The sequence below is a fragment of the Artemia sp. Qi Xiang Cuo genome, chromosome 10, assembly GCF_049724085.1.
Source record: "Artemia sp. Qi Xiang Cuo chromosome 10, ASM4972408v1, whole genome shotgun sequence".
Classification (NCBI taxonomy): Eukaryota; Metazoa; Arthropoda; class Branchiopoda; order Anostraca; family Artemiidae; genus Artemia; species Artemia sp. Qi Xiang Cuo.
Window position 1 is genome coordinate 73,651,305 of NC_142803.1, and position 27,556 is coordinate 73,678,860.

The 27,556-nt window shown below is 34.2% G+C and overlaps 1 protein-coding gene across 3 annotated transcripts in view; it reads left to right on the top strand.

Moving 5' to 3' along the window:
• The window catches only part of LOC148948148 (uncharacterized), a 374,053-nt gene extending 358,052 nt beyond the window's left edge, over positions 1–16,001 (top strand). For 2 of the 3 annotated variants that reach the window (XM_089095709.1, XM_089095710.1), the window contains 2 exons: positions 12,033–12,203; positions 13,745–15,990. In XM_089095709.1, coding sequence (XP_088951835.1) covers positions 12,033–12,203; positions 13,745–15,330 — 1,757 coding nt within the window. In that variant the 3' untranslated portion in view covers positions 15,331–15,990. Of the gene's footprint in view, positions 1–12,032; positions 12,204–13,728 lie in introns of those variants that run through there. The other variant, XM_089095711.1, reaches the window with a different exon arrangement.
• The last annotated feature ends 11,555 nt before the right edge of the window (positions 16,002–27,556 follow it).

A 27,556-nucleotide genomic window follows, 5' to 3' on the forward strand; every position in this document is an offset into this window, starting at 1 on the left:
TTTCCCAAATTTTACTTTAGAAGCTTTTTTAAATATTTCTAAAGCACTAATAGATAGATCGCTACAAGTTTCAGAATCGACTTCAGAGGACACGTTATATCACTTGTGCATTATAAATAACCCACCACTATAGACTGTGCGCGGAAACGAGACCCACAGGTATTTTTTGGACAAATGGATTGCAAATTTTGATTTCTTAGCGTGTTTATAATTTTTAATCAGTTTTTTTTTTTTTTTTAGCGAGGGACTAAGGTACGTAGGGTCGGGTATATCTTTCATATCTGTTAGGAGTTACCCCCCACCCCCAACGGGGAACAGCTATATAAAAAATATTTATATAAAATATTATATTTTAATACTATTTTATTTTATTTAATTACCAGTAACCAAACTTAACTTCTTTCGTGTATAGTGGTGTATTATTTATAATGCACAAGTACCGAATAATCTATAGTCAAATATTTACTTCTGCCCCCTCTCTCCCTTTCCCTATTTACACTTTAATAACGTCTCGTAGCTTCAAGAATGAAGATTGCTACACTAAACTATTTGGACAAAAACATTTGAATTGCTTTAAGAACAAATGGGGTTAGATACTGTAAATTGCCAAATTTTCTGTTACAACGTTTTAAACATTAATTAGTAAATAATACCCATAAAAAACACATTAGTTGGGGTTATAAAGCTCCGATATATATTTCATGAAATGGTGCATTCTCGAGGAGATTGAATATTTTTTTGAAATAGTGCTCTGCCAGATATCCTTCCATATGTTCTTCTCTTCTGCCATATTTGGGTATATTGTCTCGAACTTCACGCCAGTGTCTTTCGATGTTTTGTGTGTGAGCACCTGTTGCAGGGTCAAAAAAATTTATGCTGTGGTTGACGCGTAAATGCTGATAGCCCTTGCTAGCCAGGCAATCGTAGGCCCTCCAACAGTCGCTGATAATTGTTGTCCCTGGCAGGATTCGGTTTTAGATAATTCCCAACAACGTGGCACTACTTCTATCCGGCACATAAACCATGAATGAATTACCAGTTCCTCGCTCTATTCCACCAAATACCCATTTACCCTTGACAATCCGACCACTATTATATTTACGCTTCCCAAAATGGGCTTCATCTATCTCAACAATGACTCCTTCTCCTCCCAAAGGAGCGAAGTTTGAATGACATATGTACATACAAACCTCTTTGCAGAACTGGCTCCAATCCACAAAGGTTTGTTTACAACAAGTAACATTGTTGATCATGAAATTCTCCCTTGGAGGCGGTATTTGAAGCCAAATCATCAAAAAACGGAAATTTTCTAGCTCAGAAAGCTGTGAACGAGCCATCCATGTTTTGTCATAGATTGATTTTGAAAAATTACACTTTACCTGAGAATAACTCGTAATATCTATTGCGGCTTTAATTAATTGTTTCATTGTTAAACGGCGGAATAGTTGAACTAAAGATAACAGTGAATTGGGTTATGAATATATTGGAAAGATAGGTCAACTTAGTATGGGTTTTTCCTGCATTTGAAATAGTCGCTTCTTAACAGATGTAAATATCCTTGTCGATTCTGATGTTTTTAGCACTCTATCTATTAGTGCTTTAGAAATATTTGAAAATATTATAAAGTAGATTTTTTGAAAATTTTTAGTTATGGGGGAAGGGGGATTTTAAAAACCTCGTCCCGTGATATAAGTTGTCCTCTGAATTAGATTCTTATGTTTTTAGCACTCTATCTATTAAAGCTTTAGAAATATTTAGAAAGCTTCTAAAGTAGAATTTTGGAAAATTTTGAGTTTGGGGGGAAGGGGATTCCAAAAACATCTTCCCGTAAAATAATTTGTCCTCTGAAGTCGATTCTGATGTTTTTAGCACTCTATGTCTTAGTGCTTGAGAAATATTTAAAAAGCGCCTAAAGCAGAATTTTATAATATTTTGAGATTGGGGGGAAGGGGGATTTTTAAAACATCTTCCCGTGATATAACGTGTCCTCTGAAGTCGATTCTGATGTTTTTAGCAGTCTATGTCTTAGTGCTTTAGAAATATTTAAAAAGTTTCTAAAGAAGAATTTTGAAAAATTTTGAGTTTTGGAGGAAGGGGGATTTTCAAAACAACTTCCCGTGATATAACGTGTCCTCTGAAGTCGATTCTGATGTTTTTAGCACTCTATGTCTGAGAGCTTTATAAATATTTAAAAAAGATTCGAAATTAAATTTTTTTAAATTTTTGTGTTTGGTGGAAGGGGGATTTAAAAAACATCTTCCCGTAATATAAGGTGTCCTCTGAAGTTGATTATGATGTTTTTAGCACTCAATCTATTAAAGCTTTAGAAATATTTATAAAGCTTCTAAAGTAGAATTTTGGAAAATTTTGAGTTGGGGGAAGGGGATTCCAAAAACATCTTCCCATAACATAATTTGTCCTCTGAAGTCGATTCTGATATTTGTAGCGCTCTATCTATTAGTGCTTTAGAAATATTTAAAAAGCTTTTAAAGTAAAATTTTGGAAAATTTTGAGTTTGGGGGGAAGGGGGATTTTAAAAACCTCTTCCCTTGACATAACGTGTCCTCTGAAGTCGATTCCGATATTTTTAGCGCTCTATGTCTTAGCGCTTTAGAAATATTTAAAAAACCTTCTAAAGTAGAATTTTGGAAAATTTTGAGTTTGGGGGAAGGAGGATTTTCAAAACCTCTTCCATGTAGCACTCTATGTTTTAGTCTTCTGCTTTAGAAATATTTAAAAAGCTCCTAAAGTAGAATTTTAGAAAATTTTGAGTTTGGGGAGAAGGGGGATTTTAAAAGCCTCTTTCCATGATATAACTTGTCCTCTTAAGTTAATTCTGATGTTTTTAGCACTCTTTGTCTTAGTGCTTTAGAAATATTTAAAAGGCTTCTATAGTAGAATTTTTGAAAATTTTGAGTTTGGGGGGAAGGGGGATTTTAAAAACCTGGCCCTAATCTAGAATGAATACTTTAAAGTTGAGTCATTAATGTGTATTGAACGATCGAAGAGTTCTTTAGAAATATTAAAAAAAGCTTCTAATGAGATTTTTTAGAAATTTTTGAGTTTGGGGGGAAGGGGGAGTTTCATTAACAAGACCCATGATAAAACAAGTTCTATGACGATGCTTCTAAGGTGGTTATAAAGCAAGGTCTTATCGATGTAGATATATTTAAAAAGCTACTAAAGCAGAATTTTGGAAAATTTTAAGTTTGGGCGGAAGGGAGATTTTCAAAACCTCTTCCCGTGATATAACGTGTCCCCTGAAGTCGATTCTGATGTTTTTAGCACTCTATCTATTAGTGCTTTAGAAATATTTAAAAAGCTTTTAAAATAAAATTTTGGAAAATTTTGAGTTAGGGGGGAAGGGGGATTTTAAAACCCTCTTCCCGTGATATAACGTGTCCTCTGAAGTCAATTCTGAAAATTGTAGCGCTCTATCTATTAGTGCTTTAGAAATATTTAAAAGCTACTAAAGTAAATTTTGGCAAATTTTGAGTTTGGGGGGAAGGGGGATTTTAAAAACCTCTTCCCGTGATATAACGTGTCCTCTGAAGTCGATTCTGATGTTTTTAGCACTCTATCTATTAATGCTTCCTAAACATCTTCCTATGACATAATTTGTCCTCTAAAAAGGAATAGGTTATTTTTACTGATCTCTCTTGTGAAATCCTTTCCCTAATTAATACAGTTTAAATGGTCTTATCAACAGAGTTGTTTGGCATGTGCCTGCTACCCTTAAGGGTAATGGTGTCTGATAAGGCAAGTGTGACATCACAACTAACTGGGTTTCATATACCATAAAGTAAGTCAGCATGGGTTGAAAATTAAATGGCTTAGGATTTAAATAGGATTTTGGAATATATTTTAATGAACAAGGTTAAAAGCAGAAGTTGTGTAAGGTAAGCAGTGATTTATATTTATGATAGTAATATAGGATGAAATAGGAGTTAAAACAACTAATACTGTGCAGTAATTTACCATTATATAGAGGGGGGGATGAGTGGAGGGGGGTACTTCAAAGTACCGTCCTGGGACAAACCTTAGCATGTACATCCATCCCTGAAAGCTTCATTTTCCTAACCCAACTCCTTTCCAAGATAGCCAAAAGTAACTAAAGTAGAATTTTACCGTCTTTTTTAATGCTGATTACAAATATAATAAGCATTTCTATTGGAAATGAATTTCAATCCCCCCCCCCCTTATATAGGCTATATTTAACCTAACCCTGAATTGGCATATATAGGGGGGGGCTGAAATTCATTTTCGATACAAATGCTTATTATATTCATAATCAGCATAAAAAAAGGCATCAAATGGTGTATTCACTTCAATCCTAACTCAATAATATGATTTTGTTTATATTGACCCATATTTTAGCCTGTAGAACCATCCCTGAAAGTTTCATTTTCCTAACCTCACCCTCTCTCAAGATAGGTCAAAATAACTAAAGTAGATTTTTACCCTACCAATTGCTTGAAAGTGCTTATCAAACCTTTTTATACCCTGCTTTGAAGTTTAGTGCTGTGCCTGCTTTTGACTTATATTGCTTGCTTAACTTATTATTGACTGAGGGTCCCCCTCTGCTTGTAGCCTATTTGTTTTATTTGTTTGACAATTTATTTCCTTTTTGTGATTTAGTTTGTTGCTTAAATTGTTTTAGCCTTTAGGGGCTCTATTTGTGATGACTGACAGGATGGTTAGTAGTCCTGTCGCCTCTGACACCAGTAACTCTAGTGTAAGGATTTTGGCTTTAGGTATTGAAGGTTCAAATAAGACAAGTAGGCCTAGGCTATTGACATTAGGCATTAGAATAGTTATTTCCTAAAACACTGTTTCAACATCTCCAAAATCATGAGCGCAGGGGCCAATATGGTTCAAGGTTCAAAATACTTGTACCAGATGGCTCCATTATAGTAATATCTGTTAACCGCTCAATAGCTGCTGCTATGCTTTTTATTTCGGATATAGCAGCAAATGGATGTAAGATAAAGTTTGTACTTAGTCCTACATCTAACCCTGCTTTAATCAGGAAGAGAAAAGGTATTGTAATCCTATCCGAAGAAGTCATCAATCTGGAGGATTTTGTGAAGGAAGTCCAAGTTGATTACATAAAACAACAGGTGACACTGAACTTTAAAAACTCAAGCCCATCAACTATCCTTTTGGTTTGCGCCTTTAATCAGGATGTTTAGTTCCCTCTGAAAATCTCTGCGTGGGGGGCAAGGTATACAGTCAAGCAGTTTATCTCCCGGGCAATTTAGTGTTACAGTTGCCATGGTTTTGGCCCTATGACCTCAAATTGCCGCAGAGGCTGAAGATGTCTACTAGGTACTGTACAAAACACCCTTGAAGAAAGTTTCCAGTCTAAAACACTAAATGAAGATTAGATACTCAAGTGCCCTAACAGCAATGGTAACCACGACGCTAATTCTAGCAAGTGCCCAGTATTCTTGAAGAAGAAAGCAATTGAAAGTTATTCTTTCACCAATAATGTCCCCATGGGGACTGCTTGAGGTCTTGAAGAAAGGGTTTTCTAAACAAACAGAACATATCCCCATAGTACACACAGACTCTTTCCTCCACTGACTCCTAATCAACCTCCAACTAAGGAACTCAACATGAGGTACATGGCCATGTTTGAAGGTGTTGCAAAGCAGATCTCTGATCTAACTCAGGTTATTACATCTATTTGTGAACTGCTTTCTAAGTTAGCACTAAGACCCTTTCAAAATGCAGTCTGTAGCCTAAATAAGCCAGTGGAAAACCTAAACAGAGAAGGTTCACTCCTTCTCACAATGTTAGCAGATACCAGCAGTCCTGATCTAAAGTGCATAATTATGTTAGTTGATAACAAAATAAGTAGCATGAAAAAGACAGTTGAAAACCTAAGTAGAGAAGCTTCATCCCGTCCCACAATGTCAGCAGATAATAACAACCCTGGAATGGCAGAGAGGAAATATGAAGGAAAGGAATCTGTACCTAACCCAGAAGGTGCTACAATACAAGGGGCCAGACCTAGGTTGGCTCCTTCTCAGACAATTGACTAGTTATCTCTCCATTGTTTTCCCTTGGGTTTGGCATGGTTGAATAAGCGCAAACTCATCAAGTAACTTGGTTAAGACTACTAGTTTGGTTCCCTAAATTCATTTTGTTATTTGATTTTTTTTTCCGGATGTTTCCTTTTTTAGAATTGCCTTATTTGACTATAATTTGATCTAGGTGACAGGTTAAATGTATTATTTATTATAATTGACTTGTATAAATTTTGTATACTGCTGTTTGATATGGTATTTGCATCATTATGTTTCCTGTTCATAATTGATGGCAGATGATGATGGGGATTAACCCCTAATTTAAGCAAGATAAATGGTAGATGTTCTATATTTTTTAATATTGATGGCCTTGATTCCCCTCCCATAAATTTTTATTTTAGAGTTATCCTTTTTTATTTTATTTGTTTTATTATCCTCATCTATCTTTTTATATTTTATCTGATTAATTTTCTATATATGGAGGTATGTAATAGGTCATAGTGTAAAAATGTATTATTTATTATAATTGTGCTGTATAGGTATTTTAATTGCTGTATAACTAAGCACAGTTGCATCATTTTGATTCCTGTTTTTCAATGCAGGCATTTGTTGCAGGTGAATTATCCCCTACCAATAGCAAGATAAGTGATACATGATCCAGCTCAGTGAATATTGACCAAAGTGACACCCAAGCAAGCTAGTGTTTACAGAAGGTACAGAACAATTGAGTGATACAAATGCATATGACCAATTGGTTGAACGTGTCAAACCCCAAACAACAACAACAAGGTAAAATAACATTATATTTAGTTTTATGAATTGAGGCTTTTGGTATTCTAGGATTTATTTTTCAAGTTGGGAGCTGTGGGTTCTGGGTGCTGGGCACTAAAGTATTAATGAACTTGGGTGCTGGGCTTTAAAGTATTGTTGGTAATATAATCTTCCCCTAACTTTACATTTTTGTTTCTTCCCTGCCTTTTTTTCAAAATAGTTAAAGATCTAGAATAGCTTCCCTTCAGAAGGTGACATTCTAGAAAAAATAAAGTAAAACTCTACTTTAGCTACTTTTTATTATCTTTGAAAGGGGTCAGGTTAGGAAAATGAAACTTTCAGGGATAGGTCTACAGGCTAAAGTATGGGTAAATTTGCAGGTGACACAATAATTTAGCTAGGATGAAAGTGAAGGTAAATATATACCAAATCATATTATTGAGTTAGGAATAAAGTGAATACACCATTTGATGCCTTTTTAATGCTGATTACAAATATAATAATCATTTTTATCAGAAATGAATTTCAACCCCCCCACCCCTCCTATATATGCCAATTCAGGGTTTATTATTCTACTTTTGGGGGGGGGGGCAAATTTTGATTCTGATGTAAATGGGAGGTAAGTTTAAACTTTACCCCCCCCCCCTAATGTAGAAATATATACCCTGAATTGGCATATATAGGGGGGGGGCTAAAATTCATTTCCGATAGAAATAAGTATTATATTTGTAATAAGCATAAAAAAGGGCATCAAATGGTGTATTAACTTTATTCGTAACTCAATAATATGATTTGGTATATATTTACCAAAGTGAATACATCACTTGAGGCCTTTTTTTATGCCCTTTCATAATTCTATAATTGCTTCTGTCTCAAATTGCAGCTTGAGTCCTTAAACGAGCCCCAATGGTATTCATTTTTGTAACCACCCAAAGAAGTTATTGATAGTAGTTAAGTTATTGAAAAGTTGTTAAAAATATATATCTAGTTTATAAATAAGTTGCTCAAGAGTAATATATTCAAAAAATGCTTATTTATAACAATTCAAACCTCATTTATTGGGCAACACAAATATAAATTGTTTTCCTAACGTTTCAAGTTTTTCAAATAAGGTAAAAAAAAATAGCACTGAATTTTGCAATTCAAAACTTTGCTGTTGACAATTCAGGGTATATTCCAATGCAGGATATATATTTCTGCATTAGGGTGGTGGAGGTGGGTAAATTTAATAGTAACTTTGCAGTGGGCCATATAGTTTAGCTAGGATGAAAGTAAATACAATATTTGATGCTTATTTTTTTCTCTTTAATAATTTATATAAAATAACTTTGGGCCGCTTCTAAGAGCTCAAGATTCAATTTGAAACAGAAGCAATTACTGAATAAAGAAAGGCATTAAATGATGTATTCACTTTCATCCTAGCTAAATTATTATGCCACCTGCAAATCCGCCAAAGTATGTCCCAGGACGGTTATTTGAAGTACCTACCTCCACTCCTTCTTCCTCTAGAGGGTCCTGACATTTGATGGCCTTTAAAAATATTTGTGTTATAAAAGTGAAACCTTGCAAAATATATGTTCTGCTTAAATGAAGTAGCCTACAACAAAATTGTTTTCATCTTCACAAATTTACTTAATTCCAATTTATAAGGTTTTAAAGATAGGTATACTAATACATTTTCTAAATTTTGAGATAAAAAAAACATTGATATGGCTTAAAATTCTACTTAAATAACAGGAATTGTATTTTCAGAACTACAGCCAGAGAAAAAGAAACTAATAACTGAAAATTAAGGTAAAATGTATTTTTTATATCAAATTTTCAATAGGCATGGACCTGTCATCTAGGCAAATTTTGGGACCCTTGAGAGGGAGAAGGAGGGGAGATAGGTACTTCAAAATGCCTTCCTAGGACATACTTTAGCCTGTAGACCCATCCCTGAAAGTATTATTATCGTAACCTAACCCTGTTGCAGGATAGCCAAAAGTAACTAAATATAATTTTACCAAAAAAAAAGAAAATTTTTGTGTTGTGGACAGTTAATCCCTGGTCACCCACCCCTAATGGTTCTTCATAGCCCTAAGCTATTCAATTAAATTGTATAATAATTGACTAAATCGTATTAAAGAACAGTTAAAATTGAAGAAACAATGGAAATATGGGGTATAAATTTGGGACCATCACTGGTCATAATTAGACATCTTATAAAACAATTTTTACTTAATAATATGCATAATAATCCTAGTTGACATATTTTCCAGGGGGAGCACCTTTATCCTCACTATTTTCACTGTTGTACAATTATTTATAACAAAATTGTGTAAAATAAACAAATTTTATTGAATTTTTCAGTTTTCCAATATTCTAAATAGAGAATTTAAACACCATCACTGCCATCTACCAAAAAGATATCAATAGGCTAATATGAATAAATTTAGGTTAGGTTAAATTGCCTAGATGAATCTTGGGTGTTTGTTTCAAAACAATTTTCAAGACTTGGGGTAATGACAAAATATTGAAAAATATGATTGTAAAACTGGAAAAACAAGGAAAATAGTGAGGATAAAGGTGCTCCCCTTGGATAATATGTTAACTAGGATAATTTTGCATATTTTGAGGTAAGAATTGTTTTCTTAACATGTCTCCTTATGACCAGTCTCCTTATGTATATATATATATATGTATATATATATATATGTATATATATATATATATGTATATATATATATATATATATATATATATATATATATATATATATATATATATGTATGTATATATATATATATATATATATATATATATATATATATATGTATATATATATATATATATATATATATATATATATATTAAGGTTAGAGAGGTTAGAGAGGCACCATTGAAAAGGTTGGACAACAAACTTCCTGTGGATTATTTGAATCCATTTTGAAGGGTTGCAGACTAATTCAATATCTTGTACTCTAACTTAGTTACAGCTGTCACTGCAACCATGATATATGAAAAATCTATTGATAGGGATATTTTTTTTTTCATTATTGTATCGTCTTCAAGTTTAATTAAAGACTTATAGTAAAAGATTAAACTTGTTTCAATATAACATGAGCATATGTGCCGAAGCAATATTTTGATAAAAAAAAGTAATTGAAGGCACATTTGTACCTTGTTGTAAGTGGGTCGTAGAAAGATGGTCTGCCTTAGTTAGCTTAACAGATTGATTTTCATAATTATTTGAAACAAATATATCAATTCTTAGTGGATATTAAAAAAAAACTAGCCATATTTGTCTGTAAATATTTTCTAAATTGCTTGAAGTTCACTTTAGATTTGAATGTTAAAATCTTTTAGAAGGTAATTACTAAATTTTTAGTAAATTTTTTAATCGATAAACACAACATTATTACATAATATTTTTTTTGGATCTAATTTTAGATCTATTGTCACATTCTTGAAGCCCGAAAAGTAAGAACAGCTAGACATATCCTCTTGGAAAAATTTAATCGCATATACATTATAGGCCTAAGCTTTGTAGTGTTTTAAGCAATAAAACCATTAATAAAGTTTTAATTACAGAAGTTAGGCCAAATTTTCCAACATAATAGTTTTTGGCTGGGAGAATTTACTAAAAGAATACAGCTAACAGAACAAGTTAAAAGTTGTATTTTCCTTTCTTACCATGGAAAGTTATTCTAAATCAAAATGAACAACTGCACTTAAAAATATTTACATCAAAAATATGGTTTTTAATTTCTACATCCTCTACTTAAATTTGATAATTAGGTTACTAATGGCTTTGACAGCAGAAGAATTTGAGCATGTTCTTTCAACTGTGTTAGGATAAGACATGCTTTGCAGTAGTTAAAAGTCATTATTGGTCTTGAATTATCATATTTTTTTTATTTTAGGATTTTCCTGACTAAAATCTGTGTTTTATCCAAGCTACGATGTCAGCATAAAACTTTGCATAATTCTCGTCAAAGCCATTTCAAAACTTTGGCGATCTAGAGACATATTCCGGAATTGGCTGATATAATCACAGTTTTTGAGTACTCTTCCATCAAAAACGGTAATTCTACACAGTTAAATTTTCTGTTATAGAAAAAAAGTTAGTTTTAGTGCTTTTATTTGAAATGTTTGGAGGCATTTTGAGTTCAAGCTGGCTGTTAAATGGAGGACCACCACTATGTGATGTTATTAACCGTTCTATTTTATGTTTCCTCAACAGGATTGTCCTAGAGGGTCAAATAAATATGGATTATAGTCCAGAATTTTTTTTTTTAAGTATTTGTGTGTAATTTAACAATATTTTAACAATACTTTACATTTAGTAAAGTATTTTTAAAATCGATCTGAATTTAATTTAAAAAAATAAAAGCTACTTTGCTCTAGAAAATAATCGTCCCTTTTTTTTCTTCTTTATCATTAAGTGGTCCTATGGAAAAAAAAATGAAACTGCATATGTTTTTGTATCTAACTATTAAGAGCTGAGGGTTGATAAAGTGGCTTCTTTGTGCCGCAAAACATTTTTAAATTCAGTCTTTTTGCTTTTGTTTTTAAGTTTGGTGAGTCGAGTGATCTTCCCGTAGAGATATTTTTCTGTTAATCTTTTCCATGTGCAGGTATGATGAACGATATATCACCACCAAAGCTGATGGGGCTTCAGATGGGTATATCAACGTATAAGACATGTAAGAGAGGACTACAATTAGTTGAATTGAGGTGTTAAAATATGGGAGATTATATTTTGTATTCTATTGTTTGGGAAGTAATTGAAACCCCCCAATTGATTGGCATTTTTTTGTCTTGTCAATTTTTTGTGATGATTAAGCTGTGTAATGTTAATTTTTTAGTTTTATTTTATTATTCAATATTTTTTTTATACAGTACACTATCTTACATTTAGACTTATCCAGCTATTAGTTCTATATTATGAATTTTGTTTTATGAATTTCAGGATTTTGTTTTTTGAATTTCAGGATTTTGTTTGTTCTATGTTAATGAGTTTCGTAGAATGTTTCACATTTTCTTTTGCTTTGTAAAAAGTAGATTTTAAAAATGATTTGAGAAAAAACCAGAATAGCCTATACATCTGATTTAATGTATACGTATAGTCCCTGTATATTCCCTGTACATTTTTACATGTAACTAAAAAGAAAAAGCAGTCACATTTGTTTAGTAAGCTTTGCCGTTAAATTTTTCTATATCTGTCTAATTTAAAATTTGTTTTAGAATTTGAAGACGCTTTGCCATGTGACCTTGAGAAGCCCTTTCATGTTCCAAGCCATCTTTTGTCACCAAAACGTGAAGATGTTTCCTTGCTGAATTTACCTAGCATTTCAGGACCATGTAAATTTGAATACGACACCCAGGAATTGCAACCCAAATATTCTAACAATGAAGGTATATCTGAAATATTGTATTTTTGTTGATAGAAATATATTAGATATTGTTTTATTAGACAAAAACAGGACAAAGAGACTTAATCTTAAGTTTGAAGTTTTGTTTGATCTTTTTCCAATGTGCAGGTGTTTGCCGAACCGCTTTTGTATTATCTAATGAATATTTCTAAATTTTCACTTGAAAGTAGTTTAGCAGGTTTTATTGTTTTCAAAAGGCTTGATATTAAGCCTTAAAACTATATCTCTATATAATTTTTATAATCCATATTTATAGTGTATATTTCTCTTCAAATTAAGAGATAAAGAAATGAATCTGTCTATTATTTTGATTCCAAGGTGAATTTGAAAGAAGCAGAAAATCGGCTGTTATTATATGAACTGCCTACCAGAAATTTTTAGTATAGAATATTAATTTACTGAAAACGCTAAATTCAAACAAAAGTACTGAATTCATTTTGTGCATATGAGGTCAAAAGTTTTTTTGTATGTTTAGGAACAAGTTATTTTAAATATTTAGCTAGAAGAACATAGCGAATCTCGTTGGATTAAAAAAAGACGAAATTCACGTTTTCCTCAGAGAGATGAATCCTTTTACTACAAAGTGAAAAATGATTAAGAAAAATCGAAACGAACGATCAGAGCCTAGTGAAAATTTTATACCAAACAAAGGTCTTTTATGCATGTAAATACACGATCATGAGCTCTTACTAGTTCCGTTTTCAATCACCAGTTATCAGTCGCCTGTGACCAGTTATCAATCACAGCCTAAATATTGTTTTTCTTACCAATTCGCTTACAGCTGATGAAAAGTGAACTAAAACAAAGTATTTATTATTCACAGTTCAATAGACGTCATAAAGAAAGATATAAAGTATATGGGAACTTCGTGGGATGGTTTAAAAAGGGAAGCTTTGAATAGATTGGGATGGAGGAGGAGCGTGCGTAGCTGTTTCGGGTTTAGGTGTCTTGGTACTGCATTGAGTTTTTAGTAGTAGTAGTATCCGTATTTGAATTATTATTTGTAAGACCTGAGGAAAACGTGACTTCTGTGTTTTTTTTGTTTTTTTTTTTTTTTTTTTTTTTTTTTTTTATCCAAAGCTTTGTGGCTACACAAAAAATCCTAACTTCAACATATGATGTGCATTATTTTAGCTCTCTCTTTATGTTACAATAATTCCTGATATTTGTTATAGTATTTCTTCTCCTTCAATTATGGTTTGATTTACACCACGTTATACTTTTTGATCTTTTAAGGCTTCATTTTCGCTCTTTCGTTGCATTACAGTAACTACTTTTAAAAGCTAATATAAGTATCACCATGTGGGAAAGAAGAGGGGTGGAAAATAAAATTAGTTGTTAAAACATATCAAGACATATACTGTTTTTTCCTGTAGACTGTAAACCTATTGAAAGATATACTGCTTTTTGTTTTTAACTCTGTAGACTTTTAAAACATATTGAAAGATATGTATTTTGTTTTTGCTTTTATGAGTTTTGATTTTATGTTTTATTTTATTTCTCTGTAGACTTTTAAACTTTTAGGTCACTTTTCACCACACGTGTCTGGACTTCACTTACAGGGAAATACGTCACTAGTTGTTTCAAAGAATCCATCTATGAGTAGTTACTCAATTTCGTGTGCATCAGAATCTGAAGGAAAATGCTTCGAATATCAGAAAACAGGTTCGAAAAGTCACCTTCAAAGTAAAAAGAAAGAAAAATTAAAAAGATATAAAAGAACTCATATAAAGAAAAAGACATATACATGTGAGGTATGTGACAAGACCGTTTCTCAAATGTGCCATTTGAACCGGCACCAAAGAGTGCATACCGATAAAAAACCGTTTAAGTGTGAGGTTTGTGACAAAACCTTTTCTACAGCATCAAATTTGAACACCCATAAAAGAGTACATACGGGTGAGAAGCTGTTTAAGTGTAATGTTTGTGACAAAACCTTTTCTACAGCATCAAGTTTGAACCGGCACCAAAGAGTGCACACGGGCGAAAAACCGTTTAAGTTTGATGTTTGTGACAAAACCTTTTCTACATCATCAAATTTGAACACCCATCAAAATGTGCACACGGTTGAACAACCGTTTAATTGTGATGTTTGTGACAAAACCTTTTCTAAAGTATCAAATTTGAACACCCATAAAAGATTGCATATGGGCGAGAAACCATTTGAGTGTGATGTTTGTAACCAAACCTTTTCTCAAGCATCAAGTTTGAACACCCATAAAAGAGTGCATACGGGTGAGAAACCATATAAGTGTGATGTTTGTGACCTAACCTTTTCTCACGCAGCTGGTTTGAACACCCATCAAAGAATGCATACGGGTGAGAAACCGTTTAATTGTGATGTTTGCGACCAAACCTTTTCTAAAGCATCAAATTTAAACACCCATCAAAGAGTACACACGGGTGAGAAACCGTTTAAGTGTAATGTTTGTGACAAAACCTTTTCTGCAGCATCAAGTTTGAACCGGCACCAAAGAGTGCACACAGGCGAAAAACCGTTTAGGTGTGATGTTTGTAACAAAACCTTTTCTCATGCAGCAGGTTTGAACACCCATCAAAGAATGCATACGGGTGAGAAACCGTTTACGTGTGATGTTTGTGATAAAACCTTTTCTCAAGCATCACATTTGAACACCCATAAAAGAGTGCATACGGGTGAGAAACTATTTGAGTGTGATGTTTGTGACCAAACCTTTTCTCAAGCATCAAGTTTGAACACCCATAAAAGAGTGCATACGGGTGAGAAAACTTTTAAGTCTGATGTTTGTGACCAAACCTTTTCTCACGCTGCCGGTTTGAACACCCATCAAAGAATGCATACAGGGGAGAAACCGTTTAAGTGTGATTTTTGCAACAAAACTTTTTCTATAACATCAAATTTAAACACCCATAAAAGAGTGCATACGGGTGAGAAGCTGCTTAAGTGTAATGTTTGTGACAAAACCTTTTATGCAGCATCAAGTTTGAACCGGCACCAAAGAGTGCACACGGGTGAAAAACTGTTTAAGTGTGATGTTTGCAACCAAACCTTTTCTACACCATCAAATTTTAACACCCATCAAAATGTGCACACGGGTGGGCAACCATTTAAATGTGAGCAGGAAATTTGACCAAGCACCAAAGAGGGCATATGATTGAGTAGACAGTTACATGTTATGTATTTTCGCAAGTTTGCAGTTTGAATACATATCAAAGACTGTGTACAGGTGAGAAACCTTTCATATGTGACGGGGGTGGAAAACTTTTGTGGTTTTTAGTAATTTTAGAGGTATTAAACAGTTCTTACAGGAGTTTTTGGAATATTGTTGTATTGTTTGTGGTTATTATTCTCACAACCAATTAGTACATCGAATTAGTTTTATTCAATTTTTTTTATGTGTTTGGTTTCCTTAACAATTTTAGTTTCTCTAGTAATCCAAATTTGCTTGAGTGTTACCAATGTGATTTATGTAAGAAATGCTTGTTTACATCAAGGTTTTTGAATGAGCTCATAAGATTTTATACTGATGAAAACTTTTTAAAAGATTATTTATGCAAGAAATGCTTGCCGTGGCTCGACTGTTTGAACACGCTCAAAGAGTGCACACAGGTGAGACACCATTTAAATGTGACTTGTGTAAAAGAGTATTTTCATTTAAGTCGGCTCTGCATTAGCATCTAACAACCTATTCTAGAAAAACCCTCTCAGTTTATTGTCTACAACAAAACCTTTGGAACAGTAGTGATTTTTATTTCAAAAAGAGACAATGGGTGTTATGATTATAAGCCCACTGATTTTTATTTGGCTGTGACGGAATGTGATTCGACACTTGAGGACACTGTTTATGAAATTGCTTCAAATAAGCAAATTGAAAAATGTGAATTCTATAGAATGAAAGAGAATATTACCATTGATTATACAAAGAGATATGACACAAGTGAAGTCACACTCTACTGTAGAAAATGTGACGCTGACATTGCACTACATCAGGATCAGTACACTGTTAATTCAGATAATCTACCTTCACTAGTTGTTGTCGACAATTAACTTGTAATTTATTAAATCTAAAGATTAGGATAGTCGTTTTTATTATGTATAAAATTTTTTTTTATTAATAAATCATGTATCATAAATTCTCGGTGCATTTTATTATCTTCGCACTAAAAAAGAAGTTAAATCCGCTCTTAGGTACTATCTAAAAAAGAACGTAGGTAAATTGAGGTAGGACACATTCGATAACGAGAACCTGCTTGTAGGTGTAGTCACGACATCTGAACATGAAAAAGAACAGTGCATGAAAGCCACATGTCTTAGTCGTTAAATCCTGTACTCTTCGTTGATTTTGAATAATGGTTTTCCCAGTGCTTTCAATAAAGTTGCTGATGTATGGAGCGTAGAATTTATACGATAGGCCAAGATGATAAAATAATACAATATTCTTCGCTGTTTGAAAGATTCATAGCCAATGATCGGTAGGAAAAGTCGATAGACTGCTATTAACAATGATCAGGGTATTGTTAACACTTGGAATTTTTTCAATGAAGTCCGAATGTAGGCACTAGGACTTGTACTGGGACATATATGGATTAATAGTAAATACATAGATTATTTGGATTGTGTTCCTGGTGATAGGTCTAGTAGAACACTGTCGTCGGGTGTGATTTCCCAATACGTTTCAAATTCACACAGTGATATTAGCTTGATACTCTCGGTCAGAGCATCAGCAAATGTACACTCTTAACGTACATTCCCTGTTCGTACTATACTCATATCCTGAGTGCCTGACAAATACAAAACAATAACCAAATCTTTTCCGGAAAACAAATTTACCGTTATTCTTTTTTAAATATAGTGAGAGTCATTAGAGCGGAATCGACCGTTCAGCTCTTACAGAGTTTTACAGTATTTTTTATAAACAGATAGAGAGTACAGTGTACTACCATTCACTTTGCACACGAGGCTAGATAGACCGAAATAATTAAAATCATGGGGGGATTCAGTCCAGGATCCAACGGAACTGACACTCTTTACAAAGGCCAAAGACAATTTTGATGTGATTTCTCCATTGATAAATGATGAATCGCTATAGCTACGAGAGCCGGTGGCAATGTGACGTTGATTGGTGATTGTATGGGGGACAAGAAGTTTAATGTTGTTGCCGTTAGCTCTTAGCTGTTCAACTGCAACTGCACCAGGACTCATAACCTGTTGTTTTCGGACGCGTAGCATTGCCAAATCAATAACGAAATTTACCTCAGATTTTGCAAGAAGTGTTTGTTTCAAAATAAACGTCGTTGGTGCCATCAGTAACTTTACGTCGATCTCGACATTGGGGGGTGGCCATTTTGATATATTGAATATCTCATGATTTAATTTTCCAACCAGATGATACTCCTGGGTCACTGCAGTAGTCAACTCACCGTATGTATCAACACCTGATCGATATTCATAGCCTAATGGTTTCCACAAAAGATGCATTGAGAAATATGCAAGAGTCCGAGGCAAAACCGGGTGGATAATCAGCAAAAATAACTTGATTCATCCCGTAAACGGTGCAAGCATTTTTCCCATGGATAATATTCTATTTAAAGCCAAGAACATCTCTCAGATTTTCCATTATCATTGTCATAATGGGTATTATTATGTATAAGCTCACACAGGAGTGGGTTGGTGGAAGTCTTTTTCCCACAGATATGGCTTATGACTTTATGTATAATTGACTCATGTATTTCTCTGGAGAGATTATTTGCAAAATTATTCCAGTATTTATATTTAGCATCTATTATAGTCCTTTTTAGATTAGATTCTGCTTGTAATTTTTTTAAATATGGAGTAGGTGATGGGTTTTTTATGAATTCTGTCCTAGCTGCCTTTTTTATCCTCTATTTATTTAGGCACTCATTTGTCCACCATGCTTTAGGAATCTGTTTAGGGAATGTTTTCTTAGGTGTTGTCCTGGGGATAGCATGATTAGTTGTATTTATTAGTAAAGATGTCAAGGCTTCAGCATGTGTGTCAACTGTTGTGTTGGAAATGCATGAACTTTGGGTGAAACTTGTAATTTCATCATTTAGCTTATTTTGGAACATAGACCAATTTGCTTTAGTGTTCATATATTTGGAGGTATGAGATGAAGTTTCAGCAGGTTCATTTAGGGAGCAAACTATAGCAAAGTGGTCAGTGCATAGACTATCAATTTTATTTATGTAAATTTTGTTCAAAAAAATTTGATGACACAATTTTTAGGTCAATTGTGGAGAATCTGCCACTTTTAGGGTTGAAATATGTGTTCAGGTTTGGAGGGGTAGCAACAGCTAATTCATTATTATTTGAAGTCATATGCTCAATGAATTTACCAGCTTTATTGGCTGATTTATTCCCCCACAAAAGGCTGTGGGCATTGAAATCACCACAAATAAGGATATTTTTTAACATATTAGAATTATTTATATAATTAAAGAAATATTTGGCATCTATAGTTTGGCCATTAGGGTTATAAAAGCTTATTATGTAGGTTTTTAAATTATTCAGCAAAACACTGATACCAATTACATCAACATCATTTGCAAAATCTGGAAAATTGATGCCACAAAATTTTATATTATTATTAACTAATAAAGCTACCCCATCTCCTTTTCTCTCTGAAGATCTATCCTTTCTCAGGATAGTATATCCTGGAGACTTAATTAGTTGATTTTGGGTTAAATGAGTTTCCTGGAGGCAACCAATATTAATGGAATTATTATTCATAAATGATATTAGTTCATTTAGCTTATTTTCTGAAGGTGATCTTACATTCCATTGGAGTATTGATATATGTTGTGTTGTGGATTTATTCTTCATATGACTGTGTATCAATGTTCAGCTTTGTTGAAAGTAAAGCAAGATCTTTTTTTGCTTGAATGAGCATATCATCTGGGATATGGATTTTTGCCAATTCTGCAATCATTTTTGTTTTCTGTAGTTGATGTATGTTCATGGCCTGAACTGCATTACAGTTTAGAATGAATAAGCATATATTTGGGGATTGCATTTTTGGTTTTGCATCCTGTGTGTTAGTTAAGGGATTGATTCCTGGTAGTATTTCTGGTTTGTTTCTTCTTGGGAGGGGGGGCCAGGCGGACCTCATCTCACCGGACAGGGAGGCTTGTTGGCTTGGTGATTCCCTTTGATAGGGATTTGAGCTAGGGGGTCTAGTAGATGGTGTTTTATAAGGGGTGCTTGATGCATTGGGGGCATTTGACTTGGGAGTTTTGGTTGGTTTCATTACAGGCTTTATTTGGTATTGTTGGACAGCATTTGCTTCCATTGCTGCAAAGGGGTATGGGATGGCCTTCTCTGTTGATATTTGGAGTGTTAGAGCTCTTTTCTTGTATGCAGGGCATAATGATTTATTTGGAGATTCATGTGGGCCTTTGCAATTGATGCATGTAGGCTGAGTGTTGTTGCAAGTTGTCAGCTCTTTAGGATGGAAAGATTTACAATTACTACACTCTTGGAGAATTTAATTGCATTTGTTTGTCGTGTGTCCCAGTTTGAAACACTTCTGACACTGAATAGGCTTAGGTTTGTATTCCTTGTGTGGTTTGATTTGCCCAAATAGGAATAATTTTTCTGGGATATCAATTTTATCCTTCAGTGTGAATAAGATGGATCTACTAGTTTTTAGGCCATTAGAATTAGGTTTTCCAAGTTGAGTAACATCCTCAACTGGGATTGTGTTTCCAGCCCTATCTGAGAGGCCTTCTTTTAACTCCTGAGTAGATATCTCTGGGGGAACATTATAAACTACAATTTTTGTTGGTGATTGTTTTTGGGTGCCAATTAGATGCAATAATGGGGGTATTCAGAAGGGATTTTAGGTTAATTATTGTATCTGCTGATTTCTGATCTTCTACAGCTATTAGCAGAGATCCATCACAGTTAATGTTAAGAGAGAACATTGATTTTAGCAATTTAAAAATTGCAACTCTTATTGCAGTGATCATTTTTATTTCAAAGGGGGTAGTGGGAGTAATTTTAAGGTAAATTCCTAAGTTTTTGGAGGGAAGATCTTAGGCAGGGAGAGGGGAAATGCTTTTAATTGGGGAGATTTTTTTCCTTTTTTTACAGCTTCTAGAGAGGACCTCTTGAAACCCATTATCATCATTTATGGTTACATTAGGACCTACAGTTATCATTGTCCTATTCTCCGAATTGGAGCTATCATTAGAACTTTCAGATAGTGTGCTTGACCAGCCAGGATGGGTATCTTTCACTATGACACTTTCACTGGAATTTGATTTGGGATCTGGGGAGACGTTTTTTTTTTGAGGACTTCTAAAAAATTCCTATTGGAAAAAGCTTTAAACACAAAATAAAACTAAAACAAGAAGGGAAAATAGATGATATCAAACCATCTGCACTATACTATGGGGAGGATAAACACAACAGTATAGCCCTGAGGATGACTTGAGCAGGATTGGTTTGGTACAACTGCTGATTAGAAGCGATAATAATCACAAGAAAATATATTTCGATTTTCTTATAAGGTTGCTGTTGTGTTCGCCAGTTCTGCTTAAGATATCTTATTAAATAATAAAATTTATTTATTAACAAAATTGCTCAACAAAGAGCCAAAATGAACCAAGACGAAATAGCTCACCTCGAGTTTTTTCCAAATAGACTTCCTTTTGAAACAAGATTCCCAAGAAATGCATGAAATTTAAAAGCTGATTTTAGACACAAATCTTTGATTTGTGACAGAAAGAATTTTTTCGGCACAAAAAACAACTCTTGAGGATCCTTTCAAGGTGCTTATAATACAAATTTTTGTCAATTTTCTAGAGAGTACAAGGATACCCAAGGGCAGTGGTTCTCAAACTGTGGTAGGCGCACTCCTTCGGGGTACACAAAATTTTTTAGATGGTACGTGGCTGGCCAACAAAAAAAATATAACCGTTTAATTCTAGGACTGGCAAAGTTGTCAGAATTGTCCCTTTCTGACTCTCAAGTGGTTTCAGTGGGACACGTTGACGAGCACGCGTCACTAAGACTTAGTCATCAGAGTGGCTGTGAAGGCCGGCCAGTCTTTCGTGTCATAACACTGCATTAGTATTGCCTGTTATTACAAGCACGCTGTCAGTGTTTTGTTATTTATGTGGTGTGTTCTGTTATTCTGCAGACACTCAATCCTGTTCAAACAGTACGTCAGTGTATTGATTCAGGTGCGTAAGTGAATTTTAAAATAAATTGATAAATGACTGTAAAAGAAAGGGTCATTAAGCTCTGAATAAAAGTTCTGAGCCATCAACTTCACAAAATGAAAGTAGTCCCGACCGTCTTGTTACTAATAAGCAGACCAAGGAAAAAAAAACCGAAAAACTGGCAAATGAATCTAAAAGTAAAAATAAAAATATGACGAATTGTACTTAAAATTAGTTTCTACTAGGGCTGGAAGCTCAGACGAGACTAATACATAATGGGTGTTTGTTCTGAAACTATATCAAACAAATGTATAAACCCTTCTCTTTTAAAACGCCATTTTGAAATCAAACATGAGAATTTCGTTAAAAAGAAGCTGCGGTACTTTGAACGTCTTTTGGAAGATGTTAAAAGTAGGAAAAACACAAAAAAAGTTTTCTTTTGCAGAACAAATGAAAATGCTGTAAAATCTTCCAAAATTAGTCATTTTATTTTGAAGGCTGGTAATAAACCATACTATTGACAAAAATCTAATCCTCCCTGCCGCAGCAGAAATTAATTTCTGTATGTTTGGAGAGAAAGAGGCAAAGCGAAGTAAAACTATTCCATTGTCAAACAAAACCGTTTCAAGCAGAATTAGTGATATGGTGTATCATAGGCAGGGCTTGCGCTGCCTAAGTAAAGAACGATGTTGGCTCAATGTTTTTTTTTCAGGTTTTACCAGGGCATTTCTAATCAAAGGAGTTGTTGTAGAACCTTCGAAAAGGATTCATTCGATTGGAATGGCTAGTACCCTTTTAAAGGATCGAAAGCGATTGGAAGACAACTAACACCCCTTCCACACCCACCATTTCCCCAACCACATCCAATCAAAATTTTGAGATAGCCATTTTGTTGAGCGTAGTTAATTTCCATATAGAAATTATGTTTTTCAGGAGGACACTCCCCTCACAGCAAGGGTTGTTAGTTTTGCCTTGGGGGTATATAAGGTTCTTATAGAAAGCTTTGTCGTAGAAACTTCAAAAAGGGCTAATTTGATTGGAAATTCAAAGGGCTACTGCCCTTTTAATAGTCGAAAGTGATTGGATGGCAACTAGCCCACCTCTCACGCCCCCCTTTTCCCCCAATACATCCAATCAAAATTTTTAGATATCCAATTTGTTCAACGTAGTTGTAAGTTCTGGAAATTAGGTCTATGAGAATGAACCCCCCCCCCCCCACAGCCCTCAGGGCAAGGGTTGTAAGTTATACCCTGTGGGCATATAAGCTTTTTTATAGTGTTGTCGTAGAAACTTCCATGCCCGCCCCTTCCATGCCTACCATTTATCCAAACACATCCAATCAAAATTGTAAGATGGCCTTTTTGTTCAATATAGTTGAAAGGTCCGGAAATTATATCTTTGAGGATAATACTCCCCCACAGTCCTCAGGGCAAGGATTGTAATTTATGCCCAGGGGAGATATAAGGTTCTATTTAAAGCTCTGTCGTAGAAACTTGAAAAAAGGCACATTCAATTGGAAATTCAAATGGCTAGTGGCCTTTTTAATAGTCAAAAGAGATTTGAAGGCAACTAAAACCACTTCCATATCTACCATTTATCCAAAAACATCCAATTAAAATTGTGAGATAGCCTTTTTGTTCAATATAGCTGAAAGGTCCGGAAATTGTATTTTTGAGAATGACACTCCCCCCACAGCACTCAGGGCAAGAGCTGTAAATTATGCCATGGGGGAATATAAGGTTTTTATTGCGATCTTCATCGTAGAAACTTTAAAAAGGGCTCATTTGATTGGAAATTTAAACTGTTCGTGCCCTTTTTAATAGTCAAAAGTAATTGAAGGGTAACTAACACCTCTTTCAGTCCCAACTTTTCTACAAACAAGTCCAATCAGAATTTTTAGACAGCCATTTTGTTCAAAGTAGTTAAAAGTTTTGGAAATTAAGTATTTAAGGATGTTAACCCCCCCCCCCCCCCCCGACAGCACTAAGGGCAATGGTTGTAAGTTATGCCCTGGGGAAATATAAAGTTTTTTCTTATAGAAATTGTTGTCACAGCAACTTTGAAAGGGCTCATTCCATTAGAAATTGAAAGGGCTGGTGCCCTTTTTAATAGTCAAAAGCAATTGAAAGGCAACTAACACCCCTTCCATACTCACCATTTATCCAAACACATCCAATCAAAATTGTGAGATAGCCTTTTTGTTCAAAGGAGTTGAAAAGTCCGGAAATTAAATGTTTGAGGATGACACACGCCTTACAGCCCTCTGGGCATGGATTGTACGGTATACTCTGGGGGCATGTTAGGTTTTTATTTAATACTTTGTTTTTAAAACCTGAAAAAAGACTCATTCTATTGTAAATCGAAAATGTTAGTGCCCTTGTAAGTATTCGAACGAGATTTGAGGGGAATTAACCCCCTCGCACTCCTAACATATCCTCAAACACATACAATCAAACTTTTCATAATTCCATTTTGTTCAACGTAGTTGAAAGTTTTGGAAATTAGGTATTTAAGGATGAACCCCGCCCCCCACAACACTCAGTGCAAGGGTTGTAAGTTATTCCCTGGGGGCATATAAGGTTTTTACAGAAATCATTGTCGTGAAAACTTCAAAAAGGGCTCATTCGATTGGAAATTGAAATGGCTGTTGCCCTTTTTAATTATTGAAAATGATTGGAGGGCAACTAACCCCCTCTCACGCTCACTATTTCCCCATATGCAATAAAAATCTTGAGATAGCCATTTTTTCAAAATAGTTGATAGTTCTAGAAAGTATGTCTTTAAGTTTGACAGCCCCCACAGTCCTCAGGGCAACTGTTGTCAGTTATGCCCTGGGGGCATATCATATTTATATAGAAAGCAATGTTGTAGAAACTTCAAAAAGGGCTCATTCGATTGAAAGGGCTAGTGTCCTTCTTAATAGTCGAAAGTGATTAAAGGGTAACTATCCCCCCTCTCACGCCCATCGTTTCCCCAAACACATCCATTCAATTTTGAGATAGCTATTTTGTTCAACGTAGTTGAAAATTCTGGAAATTAGGCCATTGAGGATGAAAACCCCCTTAGAGCCCTCAGGACAAGGGTTTTAATTTATGCCCTGGGGGCCAAAAAGATTTTTAGGGAAAGCGTTGTTGAAGAAAATTCAAAAAGGGCTTATTCAATTGGACATTGAAACAGTTAGTGATTTTTTCAGAAGTCGAATGTGATGAGGGCAACTAACCCCCCTTTAACTCTCTCCTGTTCTCACACATATCCAATCAAAATTTTAAATAGCCATTTTGTTCAAGGTAGGTGAGTTTTGGAATTAGATTTTTCAGGATGATACCCCCCCCCCACAGCACTCAGGGCAAGGTTTGCAAGTTATTCCCTGGGGACATATAAGGTTTTCATTAAAATCATTGTCGCAGAAACTTGAAAAAGGGTTCATTCGATTGGAAATTGAAATGGATGGTGCCCTTTTTAAGTCAAAAACTATTGGAGGGCAACTAACCCCCTCTCACGTTCACTATTGCCTCAAACACATACAATCAAAATTTTGAGATAGCCATTTTTTCAACGTAGTTGATAGTTCTGGAAATTATGTCTTTGCGAATAACAATCCCTCTACAGCCTTCAGGGTCAGGGGTGTAAGTTATGCCCTGGGGGCAAATAAGGGTTTTATAGAAAGCGACGTTGTAGAAACTTCAAAAAGAGCTCATTTCATTGGAAATTGAAAGCGCTAGTGCCGTTATTAGTTGTTGAAAGTGATTGAAGGGCAAATAACCCCCCTCTCACACCCCCCCGTTCCCCAACACCTCCAAACAAAGTTTTGAGATAGCCAATTTGTTCAAAGTAGTTTAAAATTCTAGAAATTATTTATTTGATGATGACCCCCCCCCGAGCAAAGGTTGTACGTTATGCCCTGAGTGCATTTAAGGTTTGTATGGATATCAATGTCGCAGAAATTCAATTCAATTAGAAATTGAGATGCTAGTCCTCGTTTGAATAGTTGAAAGTGATTGGAGGGTAACTACCCCCCTCTCACACACACCAATTCCCCAAACACATCCAATCAAAATTCAAGATAGCCATTTTGTTAAAGGTGGTTGAAAGTTCTGGAAATTAGGTCTTTGAGGATAACAACCCCCCACAAGGTTGTAAGTTATGCCCTGAGGGCATATCATTTTTTTTATAGAAAGCGTTGTCGTAAAAATTTCAAAAAGGACTTATTCAATTGGAAATTGAAAGGGCTATTGCCCTTTCAATATTTTATGGAACGGAAGGTTGTTTAACTTCAGAAGAGGCCCAGTCTTTCTCCCTGAAAAAGACTATGTCAATATAAAACGAACAGAAATTAATCCAAAGACTTTTTGCAAAAAATAAGTTTTAAAAAAAGTAAAGAACACCATTAAACCAAAAATTCTTTTAAATGTTTTCAATTTTTTAACTTTAAGAAATAAAAAATTAACTGGGATTTTAAGGAACTAATATCAGCATATGTATATTAACTGACAATGCACAATTTTTTCAGTAAATTCATTTGAATTTTTTTCAGTAAAATACAAATTATATTCTGGCTTTTAGAAAGCATACGGATTAGAATCCTACTCAGATTAATTTCTGTCCGTTTTTAGTTTGATTTATTTTAATTTCTGTTTGTTTTGAGTTTTATTTATTTATTGAAACTAATTTGTGGTAGTTGTATTCTTGATAAATTATTTCATTCTATTTTTCTCCATTTTTGGATTAATGGAGTTCTTTACTTTTTTTTGAAAAATTTGTGTTTTGCAAAAAGGTTTTTTGATTAATGACACAAAATAAAAACATATCGGAGCAATTAGAGGTAGTTCTTCATAAGTTAAGGCTTTAAGGTTTGTTTAAGATTTAATATTTTAGCTGTAGTTTACTTAGTACCGGTAACTGAGAAGGGGTACCTAAAACGTTTTGTGAGTAAAAGGGGGTACAGTGTCTAAATAAGTTTGAGAACCACTGCCTTAGGGTATGCCTAGCAAAGAAACTAACAGCAGTAAGTTACAATCAGATCCCCTCTTAGACTGTTCACCAAACAAACAACAACAGACTTATCATTTCCACTTTTTGCGAGGAGGGGACTTGCTCATTTCATACTTTTTCCAGTGCATAAGAGCCTTTATACACAATGAATTTGTCGGCAGAAGTTCAGAACATATAAATCATGGCACAAATAACTGGAAAAAAAAAGTCTTTCAATTTTTCAAAATTTCAGTTATATTGGTCAAAAGCTGTGGGATAACATAATTTTAATAATTTTCAGGCAGCCTCTCTTTCAAACACTCCTTGTGGTCTATTCACGCAAGCAAACAAAATCAAAAATTATGAAAATTTTAAACTAATTCAGAACGTGAAATTTTACATGGTAGATGAAATATTGTGTGGCACAATACTGTACAAAAAGTGGTGCACCTGTGGCTGAAATTTATCTACGGGTTCTTTTTTTCTTCTTTTAATCAACATCGGAGTATAATGAACCACATAGAGAACCATGAACCAAAAATTTGTTATTGTCAATTGATCCATAGTTCCCATTTATTTAGCCTTGATTATTTTCATTATTTTTTTTCTGTGGAACTAAATGGAAAAATTGACAACTAATTATATTTTGCTTTCTTGCGCGAGTTTTTGGTTGCTTGAAAATCCTAATTATTATGCATATCAGTCTTGGACAATGTAAACATGTGTTTCCTTCGAGGTTATCAGTTTAAGAGGATTTTTTTTCAAAAAATTTTATTTCATCCACATTGGTCATTGGATAAAATACAAGCTTACATCCACATTGGTCATTAACCTGCGTAAAAAAAAAACACAAAAAAAACACGAAAAACTATATAAATGTCCAAAGTGCTAATTTAAATGTGAGAACTAGCCAAAGTGGAACAGCTTTAATTCTTTATCAGGTTTTCTTTTTTTAATAAAAATCACTTTTGTTCCAAAGGTTTTCTTGTAGTCTAGAAACTGAGAGGCTTTTTCTAGAATAGGTTGTTAAACGCTAATGAAGAGCCGAATTGAATGAAAATGCCCTTTTACGCAAATCACGTTTAAATTGTATCTCGCCTGTGTACACCCTTTGAGCGTGTTCAAATAGTCCAGCCACGGCAAGCATTTCTTGCATAAATCACATTTGTAGCACTCTATACTTAAGAATCTAAATTTGCT